This window comes from Montipora capricornis, chromosome 10 (genome assembly GCF_036669925.1).
Source record: "Montipora capricornis isolate CH-2021 chromosome 10, ASM3666992v2, whole genome shotgun sequence".
NCBI classification, from domain to species: domain Eukaryota; kingdom Metazoa; phylum Cnidaria; class Anthozoa; order Scleractinia; family Acroporidae; genus Montipora; species Montipora capricornis.
The window spans coordinates 58033678-58046177 of record NC_090892.1 but is presented as its reverse complement, the minus strand read 5'-3'; the positions used below and the strand labels follow the sequence as shown (position 1 = coordinate 58046177).

The 12500-nt window shown below is 38.8% G+C and overlaps 2 protein-coding genes across 4 annotated transcripts in view; one reads left to right on the top strand and one right to left on the bottom strand.

The window, feature by feature from the left end:
- LOC138018909 (F-box only protein 15-like) overlaps positions 1–7875 on the bottom strand; it is a 23778-nt gene extending 15903 nt beyond the window's left edge. The window contains exons 1-6 of one of the 3 annotated variants that reach the window (XM_068865580.1): positions 7738–7875; positions 5031–5135; positions 4720–4824; positions 2925–3035; positions 1061–1168; positions 393–602 (exon numbers count right to left, since the gene is read on the bottom strand). In XM_068865580.1, coding sequence (XP_068721681.1) covers positions 393–602; positions 1061–1168; positions 2925–3035; positions 4720–4824; positions 5031–5135; positions 7738–7820 — 722 coding nt within the window. In that variant the 5' untranslated portion in view covers positions 7821–7875. The remainder of the gene's footprint in view (positions 1–392; positions 603–1060; positions 1169–2924; positions 3036–4719; positions 4825–5030; positions 5136–7737) is intronic. The other 2 variants (XM_068865581.1, XM_068865582.1) reach the window with 2 other exon arrangements.
- Positions 7876–7899: 24 nt separating this feature from the next.
- Positions 7900–11885, top strand: LOC138018908 (heat shock factor-binding protein 1-like). Its single transcript, XM_068865579.1, has 4 exons — positions 7900–8032; positions 8453–8476; positions 8979–9021; positions 11469–11885. Exons 1-4 carry the CDS (start codon positions 7910–7912, stop codon positions 11555–11557), a joined length of 279 nt encoding a protein of 92 aa, XP_068721680.1. The 5' UTR covers positions 7900–7909; the 3' UTR covers positions 11558–11885.
- Positions 11886–12500: the final 615 nt, after the last annotated feature.

Below are 12500 nucleotides of genomic sequence, written 5' to 3'. Positions count from 1 at the left end.
ACCTTAGGCCTAATTAGGCCTAAACAAAAGTTTAAGGTTAGCTTTTATGCGTTTTAGGATACTTTCTGTATTCGTATCCTTACCCTTACCCTGACCCTTGGTCTTACCCTTACCCTCGTTTTAGCAACGCCAGCGATTGGTCAAAGCCTGATTACTTTAGAATTTGCTTTACGACACTCAATTGAAAACCGCGCTAGGGAAGTTAACCATCGTAAATAAGAACGATCTGTGAGCAAACGTTTACAGCATTAGCCCTTCGTCAGATTGAATTGAAAAACTGACGCTCAAAACGTCAGCTATATATTAAACAAATCTTTCTTAAGGTGGTTACCAATAATTTACCTTATCAACCCGATCGATAAAACCAAATTTTTGTCATTTACATTTTGTACCTGTTTCTATGTGGAGTCCAGTTTCTTTGATAAAAGATGGGCACAAATGCTAAAACCTGCAATGTCTTCAGTCTGCTGACAGGTGGCAGTTGGACAGAGTACCAGCGAATGCATACTGAGGAGGCAAAAAGATTAGAGCTATCGGCAGTCAACCAGTGCTTGTTGCTGGAGGAATCCGTCATGCACAGCTCCCACCTAACATCGCCAAGGCTGTAGAAAATGACAAATAATAATTATTAAGCTCTCAGAAAATTGCTACAAATTTCACTAATAATCTTATTTTGAGTGGGAATTTGACACCTTAAAGGGGCTATGTCACGCAAAATTACGTAATTTTATGACACCCAAAATGCCTAAAAGTAGAATGAAACACTGAAATGACCGCTTAAAACCGTTGAACATAAAAGAAATACAACAAAAAGAAAAAGAAGCATGGATGGACTCAAATGGACAAGATTGAAATGGATTGCATGTGGGTAACCTTGGTTTTTGCTCAGAATTATCTTGTTTGTGATGTAATGATAATTTTTATCAGTAAAGGAATTCCACATCACCATTTTTGAGTTTTAAACTTGTGATAAACTAAAGATGTCTCCTAAACACCCTAAAATAATGTGACGTACAGTAGCCCCTTTAAATAAATACTGAAGTATACCAAATCTACATACACATGTGGCTTCAGAACCTTTGATGTTTCATTTGGTAACCCTGTATATGGAGACTTCTTCTTTCGTTTTCTTAAACTCATTATCTCCTTGTTCCTTGTGTTTTTACACCTGGAAAGATGATTAATGATAAAACCTTTCATTACATAACTGAAAACTGCTGGCAGGCATTTCAAGCCATTTATTGGAGGCGGCAGTGTGGCCCAGTGGTTAGGACCCTTGCCGAATATCCTGGAGTTTCAAGACCTGCTCTGACCATTCCTTGAAATTGTTCCTGGTAGTCCCTGGGCCAACTTGCCAGCTGCACTGGTAAAATAGCAAACTGGTTTGCCTTCAGGCAGGTGGGATTCTTAACAGTTGTTGTTATAATTGTTCGTTTCTGTCGTTTCCTTAATTGTGTTTCATTGGCCCTGAAAAGCCCCTATGGTGAGTGGACAATTAAGTATGTATTGTTAGTACAGTAAATGAACTTAAAGCCAGTTTGATCCTTTTCCTCCTTCCAAAGAGTACCAAGTATTTATGAGTCAATGAGTCAATGAGTCAATGAGTTAGTGCAGTTACCCTAACCCATAAAATGAAAGCTAAAATTTCAGAGAGTGCTTTGGCCTAATCACTGAAACGAGGGCTTAGGCTTAATCAATAAAATAATTATTGCTATATTGACTGCCAGTTTCATTGACTCATGACTCATGACTCATTGACTCATTGACTCATAAATCATGGGACCTCCCTTTCAAAGCGTTACATAGTTAGATGCACACCCAATCTTGACCTCCAACATGAAGGTTCCCTTTAAGTCTAAGCCTTTGCTACCCATTTCCAACAATAACGCAAGCCTCAGGGTAAAGCTTAGGTAAGTGTTATTTTAGCTTGGGGTAAAATGCAGCTTTTTATCCATACTTGAGGAGCTGCAATTGGGGGACACTTTGTTATGTTAATCATCTGTATTCTGAGACACGAGTGACATTGAAGTTGGGGGGAAGAGTAAGGGGACACTTTGTGACACCTAATAAGGCCGGGTATTTCTGCATATAGAGCGGTTTTCAATTGAGCATCAAAAGAAATTAACGAATTGCTTTGGTTTTGCATTACTTCACTCAGTGATTGGTTCAAAGTTCTTGTGCCACTTTTTCAACCAATCAGAAGTGAAACCAAAACCAATCGTGGCTTGAGTGTGCACGTTTTCCCGTGCTTTGTGTTGGCTACACATGTACGTGTAATTACTTCGAGTTTTGATTGGTTTACTGGATTGGCTCCGTCCTATTTGATTGGCCAAAGCAATTACTTTGGTTTTGGTTTTAAGACACTTGATTGAAACTCGCTCTATCTCACTTTACTCTGTCTAATGCCAGACAATCTTTACTTTACTTGTCAAATGGGGGGCTGTTCATCAGGGGTAAAAAGGTTACAAATGAGACAAAGTTGTTAGGAAATGCAGAATGGCATAAACATTTGAATGGCTAATCACATGATTTGGAATGCAATTTGGGTTAAATCAGCACAAGTAAAATTTTCAAACGCTAAGTAAATTGCACAAACCCATAGGGCCAATGCAATATTATTTGTAGCCTTTCAATCATAAATTTTAACTTAAGGTTAGGGTAAAAGGAATTTGTTGTGCTGTTAACTGTTAATTGCAATAAATTATTATGCACTTCCTGACAAGCCATGGTCAATGGTAATTCCCTTTAAAGTTGTGCAGGATGGGCCAAAAGCTCTCCTGAAATCAGTAATAATTAATCCCTAGGGGCCCTGTTGATTTCAAGCCGTTTCACAGGCTTTGTTCTTCACATTCCTTCATCGAACATCCAGAAAATAGGGCTCTACATAAATCAAGATTCAGCTCTACTATATTCACTGTACGTACCGTTTGATTAACTCACTTTTCCAGTCAAAATCGACCTCTTTAGTTTCCTCAAAGGTTAAAGAATCTCTGACTTGTTTGGGAAATTTTGGAAGCAGTGGTTTCCAGAGACAACTGTTCAGATAAAAATAGAAATGTAATAATTGTCTAAAAACTGTCACAATCAACTTGTAAATAATAAACATAAAATTGTGAAAATTAACGGTGCACAAAGACCATGTTACATGTATAACTAATATTATCACAGGCGATCCCAAATCATAATTTGAATGCTCAGTCAACATGACGATTTGTAGGTTTATATGGGAAACATTACATGCTGGAAAAAATGGGCTGATCCTAGTTTAAAGCAACAAAAATAATGGGATGAGAGAAAGTTCCAGATTGACAAAGTTTGATCTTGGATGCCTACCCCTAGAGAGAAGTAAAATTGTCACCAAGCCAGGCTGGTAAGCCAGAGCTTCCAACAGTTGTGTAACATGTGAATCCAAAGCGCATTTTTAAGCTGGAGAAAGTGGCGGACTCTTCGTGAAAACTGGCTTGTTCTCTAAGTACCGGTATGTGGAGATGGTTTTCGGACTCTGGGCCTTAATGCCGTAACCGCTTGTTATCGATCTTCACATGAAAGTGGACAAAAGGCCGAATCAAGCCAGTTTTTCTGATTAAATCATCCTCGATTCTGTCCAGTGATCACTGGCTTCAGAGGTTCCTACTGTCTCCAGACTTGTTTTCTTTTAATGAAGAACAGGAGCAAATTTAGCCCAGAACACCTCAAAGGGACACAAGGTGCAGTAAAAGTAAGTCCACATTAATTATTTTCGTCGCTGTAAACTACAATTAGCCGATTTTTTGGGCATTTCATGTTTCCCATATAACCCCTACACATTGTTAAGTTGACTGAGCATTATTTTGAATTATGAGCTTGGGTTCCCTGTGATATTATAGCCTGAGGACTACAATTAAATTATATCAAAATTTAAGACATTAGACATTATTTTAAATCCTTATGATACCATTTTTTCACATAATTTTCTAAGATACATGTGTATACCTCCTTTAACAACCTCTGCATTCACTGAAAAACCAAAAACATCCCCTTAACCCATTGACTCCTTAAGGAGTGACACTTAACAGGGCTTGAAATTGCGACCAATACAGTCACATTTGCGACTGAATTTTTTCCCTTTGCGACTAAAACATCTGGAGAAGTCGCAAATTTGTGACTTGTTTTCATCTTCGCTCTTTCGAAACAAAAGGGTTAGCAGTTGCCACTTTGCCACTCTTTTTACTGAAATAGATGAAGAAATGACAAAATTATTTTTTCTCGCCTTGAGTTTTCTTTCAATCTGAAGATAGCGTAATTGTAGCGTAATTTCGCTGCAATGTTACGTGCACATGCAGCACGACGATTTTGCGACTACATCCATTGCGACTGGATTTTTTTGCTAATTTCAAGCCCTGCTTAATAGACTTTACTCTGTCTAACACCAAACAATTTTACTCATCAATGGGAGGGGTGGTTCAGGAGTCAATGGATTAAGTGGGTTAGATTTCTGTGTGGACTTAGCCCACCCCACCCAAAATCTCTCTGCAATTGTTTTGGTAATCAATACCCAGTTCAACTCCTCCACTGTGCTTTTGCATGCAAGTTGCCAGCTGGTCTCTCGAGGCCCAGTGTTGAGATGTACATAAAAATTTGTTCAGTCTGTTTATTTCTTTCATTAGCATTGGACAGCCCTGAATGGGAGACTCAGAGGTCAATTAAATATAATGAACATTCATTATAACTATTGTTTACCTGTCTTTCGTCACTGTCATCCATTGTCGACACACTTGTGCGCAAAGAAGCAATTCAGACGGGCTCAGGTATTTGAAAATCTTCAAAAGAAGTTCATCTGGAAGCCTTTTGAGATAATACGGACCTAAGTTTAGATCAGAGGACCAGGACGACTTAGTGTGAGTTTTCCATAGTGAGTATGCGCAGAAGGTTTGGAGGTGCGCATGCTCAGAACGGAAAACTCGTACTTGTATTTAATCTCGTCCTCTGACAAAATGTAATTAAATCTGCCAATCTTACTTTTAAAATTATTGACATTTGTGTTCACTGACTCATACGTGATGACGATACATTCAGTTTTCCATGATCTTGTAATAGTTGTAGTCTTGACAGGTGACTTGCTTGAAGATTTTGCTCCACCCTTGGTTGAATGTACCCTTAAGTTACAAACAGGTAGTAAAAATATTAATTAATGCCTATAGTTAGCAACATGTGATGTGCAGATACATGTACTGTATGATATTTTTCCTAATGACTGCATGCCCTATAAAAATTAATATAATTATATGGACAAAAAATTCCTGCAGCTAGTGTATAAGGCCGGTGCCTACTAATTCAAAGGTATTTTTGCACGGTTTACTGAAGTCAACATGCCGGAGAAGCAGATCTTAACGATAATGTTAATAATAATAAATAACAATAATAATAATAATAATAATAATAATAATAATAATAATAAACTGTCTTTAAGGGTCAACTGTATAAATTTACAGTAATGGGGCACTAATCAGGGACACTATACCGAAATAAAATAAAATAAAATAAACTCAGATCAAATCATAGGTTGGTTTTTGAGGAGAGGGGAAAACCGGAGTACCCGGAGAAAAACCTCTCAGAGCAGAGCAGACAACCAACAAACTGAACCCACATGTTACGCCAAGTCTGGGAATCAAAACCAGGGACGCATTGGTGGGAAGTGAGTGCTCGCCCTAATTTATTGCAGCTTGGGGTGCAGGGATGGCGCAGTGGTGAGAGCACTCGTCTCCCACCAATGTGCCCCGGGTTCAATTCCCAGATTCGGCGTCATATGTGTGTTGAGTTTGTTGGTTCTCTACTCTGCACTGAGAGGTTTTTCTCCGGGTGCTCTGGTTTCCCCTCTCCTCAAAAACCAAAATTTGATTTGATTTGCATTAACTTGTTAATTTCAATTTACAGTGTCCCCGATTAGTGCTCTACAGCACTGGAAGATTAGACACTTAAATAAAGTTCCTTCCCTTTCTTTCCTTTCTCACCACTTTGCCATCTTTGCTCCCTCAGACAGGGCAGGAATGGACCAAGAGTGGATGACTATCCACTGCCAAATTTATGTGGTATTAGCATCAACTTAAAGGATGAAGTGAAGCAGTTTGCATCAGAAACTCACAGAGCATGGAGGTGGCAACATACCGGTACATACATACATACATACATACATACATACATACATAAATACATAACTTTATTTGATGACGCAGGTTAAAAATTTTTGCAACTTTACAGCTGATGTGGACCTGCCTAAACTAATTAAATCTAAAATTATATAAAATACAAATATGATACAATTTATAAGTTAAATAAATTAAGTAAACCAATAAAAATTTTTAGTCATAGTGAAAATCTGGTTTCATGTTATGTATAACGTTACCTCCCTTCCCGAAATTAATGTTCATGATAGTTTGCTTGGATTGTTTTAAGTTATGTTTAAAGATAGATGAATTTGGAGAATCTTTAAGATTATCTGGTAGTGCATTCCACGCTATAGCAGATCTATGAACAAAAGACCTACGACCCAATTCAGTTTTGGGCCTATTGAGTACAACATTCAAGGATTTCCTTAAGTTATAACTGTTAGAGTTTTTGGTTACCAAAGAACTAATTTCCCGTAACCCTAAATTATAATAAGCATTATATGTAATAGTTAAGATGCGGGACTTATAAAAATACTCTAGAGGCATCCAGCCAACGTTAGAAAGTATCTCACTATCCTTAAAACTACTTGGTAACTTGTGAATCAGCCTAGCAGCTCTAATGTGAATCACAACAGTTCTTAGGGATAAGTTTACTGCTGAACCAATGTTTAACCCGAAGATCTTTTGAAGTGCCACTAGCGCACCACTAATTTATTGCAGCTTTAATATCTAAAAAAATGTACAGTAGTATTGGTCACATCGTAATGCACCTATCAATGTAAACCCCGTGGGGGGGAGGGGGGGGGAGTGCAGGCAAGGGGTGGGGATTTGACGGCGAAATCCATCTCCTACGTGGGAGGTTTGATCGAGTACCTTTGCTCGGGGGTCGGGACATTTAATTTTTTTCGGCAGAGAGACTGGGACCAAGATAAAGCGTGGTTACCTGACATCGTCTTTCTTGGCTTTGGAATGGCGTGGGTTTCGGAGAAGGTGAGTTTTTTATCACACTGTTTAAAGTTCCATTGTCTAATAAATACTCTTACAGGCATGATGTTGTACATGACACATCATGTTGTCTCATAAGGGAGATAGGTTGATAAATCAAGTTTGCGAGATTCATACCAAGTTTAGGTCATTAAAGTTATTAAAGGTATGTGCATAGCTCGTCTTTTAATTGGTATTTTGCCCCTGGGTGGGGATTTCTAACTACATTTTGATGAACGTATGCTGCCCCACTTTTGGGAAATTGACCAGAATTTTTGCTCCTTGGTCAAATCCCCACCCCCTGCCCGCATTTCCCCCCCCCCCCCCCTCCCTTCCCACCACGGGGTTTACATTGATAGGTGCATAAGTCTTATCTAAAAACGTGATGGAACCAACTTCATAACAAAACATTTGAAAAAAATGATCTCGCTCAGGACGGTGTTTTTTTCCCTGTTGCCAACCTAAATAAATGGTTCAGATGACTTAATAACTAAAATAGACATAGTTGTCTAGTACGTACAGAAATTCTGCCGCACTTTCAATTAAGCCTCCTTCGCTAACAGAAAAAGCAACAGTCCAGGCAGCGGTTATAAAATGTACATCTTACCGATCTCTTGGGATCTGTGAAGTCGGTGCACCACATCTTTTAGATTTCAAATATGAGCTTAGATGTTTTTGATGAAGCGACATTACTGTGAATTGTTTTTACAAAGCGTTATCACTATCACAACAGCCGCCATCTTTGTTTTTAGACATTTCCGTGAGAGGACTGGCACTAGATGCAACGCTTGGCGTCCCTTTTCGAGAGGAAGCAAACACTCACTCAAATCATGGCGGATACTGACAACAAAGTGAAATTCGAAGAAGGAGATCCACAAAACGTCCAGGATTTGACCGGATTTGTACCATTCGATAAACAACTTATCCTTTTATAACTTAACTCGTTACTTGACCACCTTCACCGTTCTCTATTTTGATTTGACTCACATAAAATCATACCCTCGAGGAGTCGCTTGGGACGATTTTGATACTAGATATATTGCGAACGAGAGAGACGAGCTATCAGTTTGAAGTATTTAGCAAAGACCTCTCACGTCTGTTTTTCTCCTTTCTATTAAAACTATTTCAGGAAGTAATTCTGGCAACGGGTTCGTTACCTTCCTTTTTCCAGACATATAAATAAGATTGAAGTAACTTTGGTTGTACTGTATGTATCTACCTGACATGAGACCAATACCGTCAAATGTTTATAGATGCTTAAAGATTTAATTGACAACGGTTGTGCTTGTATGTTTTCTTTCTTTCTTTTACCATTTATGTAGGTACAAACGTTATTACAGCAGATGGTAAGTTCATAAAGTTAAGCTTAATTAAAGTGCACCTAAACTCGAATATTAATTGTTTATTCCTAATATATAAATCTTCCCATGCAAAGCAAACATGTCACCATTGTTACCCAGAATTTCGGTTGTTCTGTGCCGTGCAAGCCACATAAACTTGGCAGAACACGGGCCGCGAAGTATGTTTGAAAGTGCTCTACAAATATGGTAGGCACACGCATCAGCTAAAAATTTTAAAGGAGCTCAAAAAATCTATATTTTGGGGCAATTTTGGATAAAACAATTGTACCGCATGCGCTTGTTGGATATGAGGTGATTATATCCAACTCCAATGCTACGAGCCTCGTTTGCTAGCTATTCATCTCATATCCAACGCACAATCGTGGAGTAATTAATTATTGTTAAATATACAAAGTCATTGGTTGCTAATGTTGTCAAAGCTCAAAATAATATTAGTTATCAAGTCTCACCTCTTTGACTTTTTAACAATTTTTTTCTTTATTTCTAGCAAGACAAGTTCCAGCAGATGTCAGATCAAATCATAACTAGAAATATCCTTTAAATAAGTTTACTGTTTTGCAACCTACATGTATACCAGTTACTGTACTACAGGTATCAAAGTCACCTATGCATAATAAGCAAACTTGCCTCAGGGGTGCAGGGATGGTGCAGTGGTGAGAGCACTCACCTCCCACCAATGTGGCCCGGATTCGATTCCCAGACTTGGCGTCATAATTATGTGGGTTGAGTTTGTTGGTTCTCTACTCTGCACTGAGAGATTTTTTCCGGGTACTCCAGTTTCCCCTCTCCTCAAAAACCAACATAATTATGACTTGATTTGCATAAATTGTTAATTTTAATTTACAGTGTCCCCAATTAGTGCTCCAGCACTAGAACGACTTGACACTTAAATAACGTTCCTTTCCTTTCCTTTCCTTTTTTCCTACATAGACAAGTACACCAGCTACGGTGACGAGTTGGCCGTAGGCGAGGTGATCGCATACCATCTTACTACGGTACTTCTTTCAGAAGTTAACAGGGCTCCTCCCCACATGCCAAATGAAGTTGATTCTACTTTCCATGTCTGCATGCTAGCAGTAAGAAATTTTGACAATCTCAGCAATTCTTGATACCTTGCTATTATTCTTGATAGTATCATCATCATCATTTCCACATCCCAGACTGATCTTTGCCAATATTTTTTCCAAGTAGCTGGTCGTAAAAAATCACCAAAGGGTCTTGGCAGATAAATGTATCCTCATCGCCACAATCAGATCTCTAACACTCTTTACAAAATCTGGGTTGTTCCAAGGAATGCACGTAACACAAGTCCACAAGGGTTACTATAACAACTGGCACCACCTTAACCTCCTTTGCATCCCACAATCTTGACAGCTCCCTCCTTAAATCTATGTATTTTTCTAGTCCTCAACTGCCTTTTCATAGGGATATCATCATAATGATTCAAATTTTGCACACTCATTTGCCCTTCTTTTCAGTCACCACTATGACTTGTCTTGTTGCTTCAATTACATCCTAACATTGTATGCTGAAATCCTACAATTTGTCGACATTCTCATTCTCAATGATGCTCTCTGCCTCATGCTCTTACAATTTTTCCTTTCTATCAAGTTTATATTTGCCACACACCTTCCAATGAACAGTTTTTGTAATCTTAATTCTCAGTTGTCTTCTTCTGGTCCCAGTTGTTCAAACGATGGATACCGCTATCCGCCGGATAAATCACTGTCCACTGGATAACTCAATCGGTATTGTTAGTGTTTATCCGCTGGATAGTGATTTATCCAGTGGATAGTGCTATCCAAATTGTTTGAACAACTGTGGCCTGTACTCCTTTTGTGTGTCTTTCAAGCTAATCAACTTGCCTTAACCTATTCACTGTCTCCTAGGAGTGGGAATTAATAGATTACATTTTTACTCTGTCTAACGCCAGACAATTTTAGTCGTCAGTGGGGGTGGTCCAGGGCGGTTCAGGTGTCATTGGGTTTAATAAAACAATGTGGTACTAGTAACCATAAAAATGATGATGATGATGAAATGATAATGACAATAACTCAAGCTTATCCAGCAAGCGGGAACTCTCTACCAATTATTGGAGAGACTGTAAATTAAGTTACCCGGTAAATATCATAAAGGTAAAGCAGAGCAGGTCATACTGTGTATTGGTTTTTTATTAGAGGGGAAAGACTCAGGGACCTCTAGAGAGAAAAACCTCTTGGAGTAGAGTAGAGACCTGACTAACTCAGCCCACGTATGATGCTCAGTCTGGGAATTAAACACAAGACACACATGTGGAAGGGGGGTGCACTTGCCACTGCACCAACCCCGCTGCCCAAAGTGAAGTTATTCTTTGCTATGCACCATCACCAAGGCACTTTGTCCTGCCCTTCCCCCCTCCCCTGCAACCTTTGTTTCTCAAAGGTCCCAAAAACTTTTCAGGCGCGAAAAGCCATTTGTGAAACTGCCAACCACTTGTTTTGGAAAGCCAATCTTTATTTCTAAACATGTATTCAAGGTAACAAAAAACAAAATTACTCTGAAGTTTGACAACTTAAATCCTAGATCCATTCTTTAGATACAGAGGGAATTGTGACACCTGAAAATGGTCCATAAAGTTTTGGGACCTTCGAGAAATGGGCCTCTGATCCCATATTTCTAAAGGTCATGATCATGTACCTCTTAATGCATAATAGTCTTTAACCCATTTGACTCTTCAGGTGCTCAAGGGTGCCCCCGGCAAAATCCTCTGGTGTTACACAGTAAAATCTCTTAAATCTCACTCCCAGGAGCCAATGGCTTAAACCAATCCCAACAGATTTTTGTCTTGACCGGAACAAAATATGGAACTAACTATGAAGTGCGGGGAATGACTATTTGATATTTGTTTACATGACATGTTTTGGAAGTTGCAAAGTGTGCCTAGTGTAGTATGTAAGAGAAATAGTGGAAGTTTTGTTGGTTCCTTGACAAGTCTTACTTGATGACATGAGTACAAGGATCGACGACTTGGAAAGAAATATTGGTGAACTGATGAACCAAGCTGGAGTGGATGAACCAGAAAAATGATGAAGAATTTTAGAGCAGCTACTACTTAGGATTGTTTACTGTGCATAATTATATCTTTAAAAAACTCAACTGCTTTTATATGAAAAAAAAACCCCGAGCTGTCTTTATTGACATGATCTGTAGATAGTAGGCATCCCTTTGGTTGTGTGTAAATGTTACTTGTGAATGAAAAACTTGTTCATCAATCTACATTCAGGCTTAACTCTGGAAGTTTTGTGATAAATGTGCGGCCTTTGATGTTCAAGTGAGTTTTGTCTGAAACTCAGTGTACAAGATACCGTACAACTGAAATGTTTTAACCTTTGAATAAATGTTCATAGCTGGGAAAGATGATTGTAAACGGTTTAAACTCTGTCACTTTAAATGCCAAACTTTACTTTGATGTTCTAATTTCCACCAAGGGCTTTGTTTCACTACTGCCAATTACTATTACAGTTACTGGGTACAACAAAACCGGGAAGTGTCCAGCATTGCAACTGACTGATTTGTATTTTGGTTTAATAGTTTGCCAGCCATTGCTGCAAACATGATTGGCAGAAGTATAAAGTAAAATGTGGTGATCAAAAATGATCCCAAGGAAAATGGCAATGATGGTTAACTTGATAATCAACAACCACAAGCGACAAATTTAATCATTTGAAATAGGGAGGTACAAAACACAAGTCTCAGGTCTCGTTCACAGGTCTCTGTTTTACCAATACAGAAACAAACCTGAACATTCATTAACCTTGGGCCTAAAAACTCTTGTTCAGGTCTAATTAGGCCCAAGGCTAGCTTTCATGGATGTTTAGGTTTGTTTCTGTGTTGGTAAAACAGAGAACCTGAGACCTGTGTTTTGTACCTGCTGATTCTAAACAGTGGTAAAATATCTCTCAAAGACAAAACTGCAAGGCAGGCAAGGAGGCAATGTGGCCGAATGGTTAGGACCCGTGCCTTGAGATCC